This window comes from Sinocyclocheilus anshuiensis, unplaced genomic scaffold (genome assembly GCF_001515605.1).
Source record: "Sinocyclocheilus anshuiensis isolate Anshui unplaced genomic scaffold, SAMN03320099.WGS_v1.1 scaffold1115, whole genome shotgun sequence".
NCBI classification, from domain to species: domain Eukaryota; kingdom Metazoa; phylum Chordata; class Actinopteri; order Cypriniformes; family Cyprinidae; genus Sinocyclocheilus; species Sinocyclocheilus anshuiensis.
The window spans coordinates 527,881-531,616 of NW_015547735.1; the positions used below are offsets into that span (position 1 = coordinate 527,881).

Genomic DNA, 3,736 nt, shown 5'->3' on the forward strand with positions numbered 1-3,736 from the left:
GAGTGAGAGAGAGAGAGAGAATGTGTGTGTGTGTGTGTGTGTGTGTGTGTGCGCGCGCGCGTGTGTGTGAGTGTGTGACACATTGAGAATGTTGTATAGGCTCAAACCTTCATTTATGTGTATGTTTGATGTGAATTGTGTTGGATTTATTGATTTTTATTGGACAAATAATTTTAAAAAATACTTTGAATTTTGGTATTTCCCATTCATTTCCTATGGGTGCCCATTTTTGGACACGAAGGTCAAATTAAGGATTTTTTTTTATTTCAACCACTTAACATTGTTGAATCGAGTCCTCTTTTTGTGTGTGTGTTCAGGCGACAAACTTACGAAAAGTAGCCAAATCTTGAACCGCTCAGATTAAGGAAACTATTTAAAAAAAAACAAAACAAAATTATTTTGCCGGCAATTTGTTCCGAAGGTTGATTGAGGGTTAAAGAATTTAATTTTAATTTAATTTCTTTTAAAATAAATTAAACAGTACATCAGAAAAAAAAACATTTTATGAACATATATATTTAAGGACTTAAATTAAATCAGAAAAATTAGGAACAAATATCTTTGGTATCTATGTATTTATATTTAAGCTTAAACGTTTATATTTAAAGAATTAGGCTGAGAGTTTTTTATTAGACTTGTTAATTTTAAATTAAATTAAATTAAATAATACATATAGAAAAAATATATATTTAAGGACTTAGGTTTAGATCCGTTTTTTAGCATATTTATTATTTTTAATTTAATTTGTATTTATATTTAGACTTGTATTTATATTTAAAGACTTAAATTTATGTTTTATTATAATTATTAATTTTAAATTAAATAAACAAAAATGGCCTTTTAAGATTTTTTTTTTGTATTTATATTTAAATGTATATATATAACATTTATATTTAAAGACCTTGGAGTTTTTATTATTATTATATTTATTAACTTTAAATAAAATAAAATTACATTGTTTTATTATTACACAGTATATGAGGGGATTTTTTTATTTTTATTATATTTACTCATTTTAAATTAAATGAATTGAAGCATGTTTGATTGGCCTGTTTGTTTGTTTTTTCCCATTAGTGATGTAAAAAGTAAGGATCTGCGCTCATAAGCGTGTTTATTGCTGTTTTCTCTCCGGCTGTGGTTTGTTTGCTGCGAGCGGCTCGTTTCATCAGCGTTTCATGACGTTGCATCACAGTTCCTCCGTTCTGAGCAGAAGGTTTTCATGTCGTCTGTAGTTTCTCGTGATCAGAGCTGAAGCTTCGTTTGTCTGTCAGACTCATTAAAGCCGCTGATTGCTTTGGTTGTAGTGTTCGCTCAGCTTTCTCTAACAGACTGAAGGAAAGAACACAATCTTTTAGAAAACTGTTTGAAAAATTATCAAATAAATGTTTAAAAAAAATAAGAATTTTTTTTTTAATGTTGTTTAAATTTTAATTAAAATAGGGAAAATAATATGAAAAATAAATGTAAAAAAAAAGTTTTACATTTATTTAATCGTTCAAAAAAAACCATTTTATTCATCATTCATTTTTTATATAAAATAAATGTGTTTTTTTAAATGTTAAAATAAATGTTTTTACACGTATACATTAAAATTAGATTAAAATAGTGAAAACATGAAAATAGTAATAGTGTTTCTTTGTAATTATTTGTGAAATTTACTAGCGATTTCTGCAATTTAGTAACTTTTTTAATATTTATTTTTGGCATGTGTGAAAAGTTTTAATATTAAAGTTTTTCATAGTGATTTTTTTGGTGGATTGTATTGAATGAAATTAGGGTTAAATGTTAATTATAATAATGAATAACTGTTATTAATTGAAGTGCGTTGTGTTTACTGTAACTCAGCTGCTGATCTGATGAATGTGTTCTCTTCACAGCTCCCATCAATCCTGATCTGAGTGAGTATTTATGCAGTATTCCTGCCTTTCTTTCTTTCTTTCTTGAGTATTTTCAGGAGTGTAGCGTGTCCTCTGGTTTCTCGAGGATCTCCTGCATTAGTTTGAGTCGTGAAGGTGAAGCCTGTGTTAATACTGATGAACATTCATCCTCAAACAGCAGCGGCTGAATCTCTCAGTGTTAATGACAGTCCTGATGACGAGGAATCTCTCCGACGCTCGTTTCCAAACACAGTACATGCTTTCAGGCCACTTCAAACAGACACTTTTAACATACTATCTCTGTATTTAAAAAATGTATTTAGTTACCACTTGTAGTACACTTCAGTGTACTAGTGTATGAAAGATGGGTTCTAGTATTTATTCATGGTGTCCCAAAATAGCACAGTTGAACTTAAGTTCATCTTAAGAAGTACTAAAGAATCATTTTTAGTATATTAAGTACAAAATTAGTGTGTGACAACAGAGCACTTTAAGTACATTATGGAAGTGTACTTTTTTTAACCTGGGATATATCAAAACTTAATTTTTGATTAGTGATATGCATTGCTAAGAACTTCATTTGGACAACTTTAAAGATGATTTTCTCAATATTTAGATTTTTTTGCACCCTCAGATTCCAGATTTTCAAATAGTTGTATCTCAGCCAAATATTGTCCTATCCTAACAAACCATACATCAATGGAAATATTATTTATTCAGATGATGTATAAATCTCAATTTCGAAAAATTGACACTTAAGACTGGTTTTGTGGTCTGCGTCACATATTTCATGAGGTTAACCTATTTGTGATCAGTCTGCACAAGATCAACATGCTTGTTTGCGTTGCGGCTCATTTAAATAAAGACCAAATATTTGATCATCAGAGCATCTGTAAATCTTTCTACCGGCAGCGGTGTGAATGCATGAGTGTGTGAGATGATGATGAGGATGATGATGATGATGATGATGATGAGGATGATGAGGATGATGATGATGATGATGATGATGAGGATGAGGATGAGGAGGATGATGATGATGATGAGGATGAGGATGAGGATGAGGATGAGGAAGATGACGATGATGAGGAGGATGAAGATGATGAGGAGGATGAAGATGATGAGGAGGATTAGGATGACGATGAGGAGGAGGATGATGATGATGATGATGAGGACGATGACAATGATGACGATGATTATGACGATGATGAGGATGATGATGATGATGATGACGATGATGATGAGGATGATGATGATGATGACGATGATGACGATGACTATGACGATGATGAGGATGATGATGATAACGATGATGATGAGGATAATGATGATGAGGATGATGATGATGATGATGATGAGGATGATGATGATGATGAGGATGAGGACGATGATGATGATGATGATGATGATGATGATCTCTCTAAGCCTGCTTCTGTTTGTTCTCAGGAGAGTTTCACTGCAGTTTTGAGGAGGATTCCGTCTGCATGTTCACTCAGGACAAGAATGACGACTTCGACTGGACGAGACACAGCGCAGCCACACGCGACACCAAATACACGCCCAACACGGGGCCCAGCGGGGACCGCAGCGGCTCCAAACAGGGTACGATATATATGCGTATATATATATAATTTTGTGAAATATTATTGCAATTTAAAATAACAGTTTTCTATTTCAGCATCATTACTCCAGTTTTCAGTGTCACATGCCAGAAATCATTAGGATATTAAGTAAATATCATGTTTCATGAAGATATTTTGTAAATTTCCTACCGTAAATATATCACAACTTAATTTTTGAGGTAACACTTTACTTGAAGGGGTGTGCATAAGACTGACATGACACCTACATAATCATGACAT

The 3,736-nt window shown here is 32.1% G+C and overlaps 1 protein-coding gene across 1 annotated transcript in view; it reads left to right on the top strand.

Annotated features, from left to right (window-relative positions):
- The window catches only part of LOC107704381 (MAM domain-containing glycosylphosphatidylinositol anchor protein 2-like), a 197,750-nt gene that overhangs the window by 182,162 nt on the left and 11,852 nt on the right, over window positions 1-3,736 (top strand). The window contains exons 12-13 of the mRNA XM_016507297.1: window positions 1,878-1,898; window positions 3,321-3,476. Of these exons, the coding sequence (XP_016362783.1) occupies window positions 1,878-1,898; window positions 3,321-3,476 (177 nt within the window). The remainder of the gene's footprint in view (window positions 1-1,877; window positions 1,899-3,320; window positions 3,477-3,736) is intronic.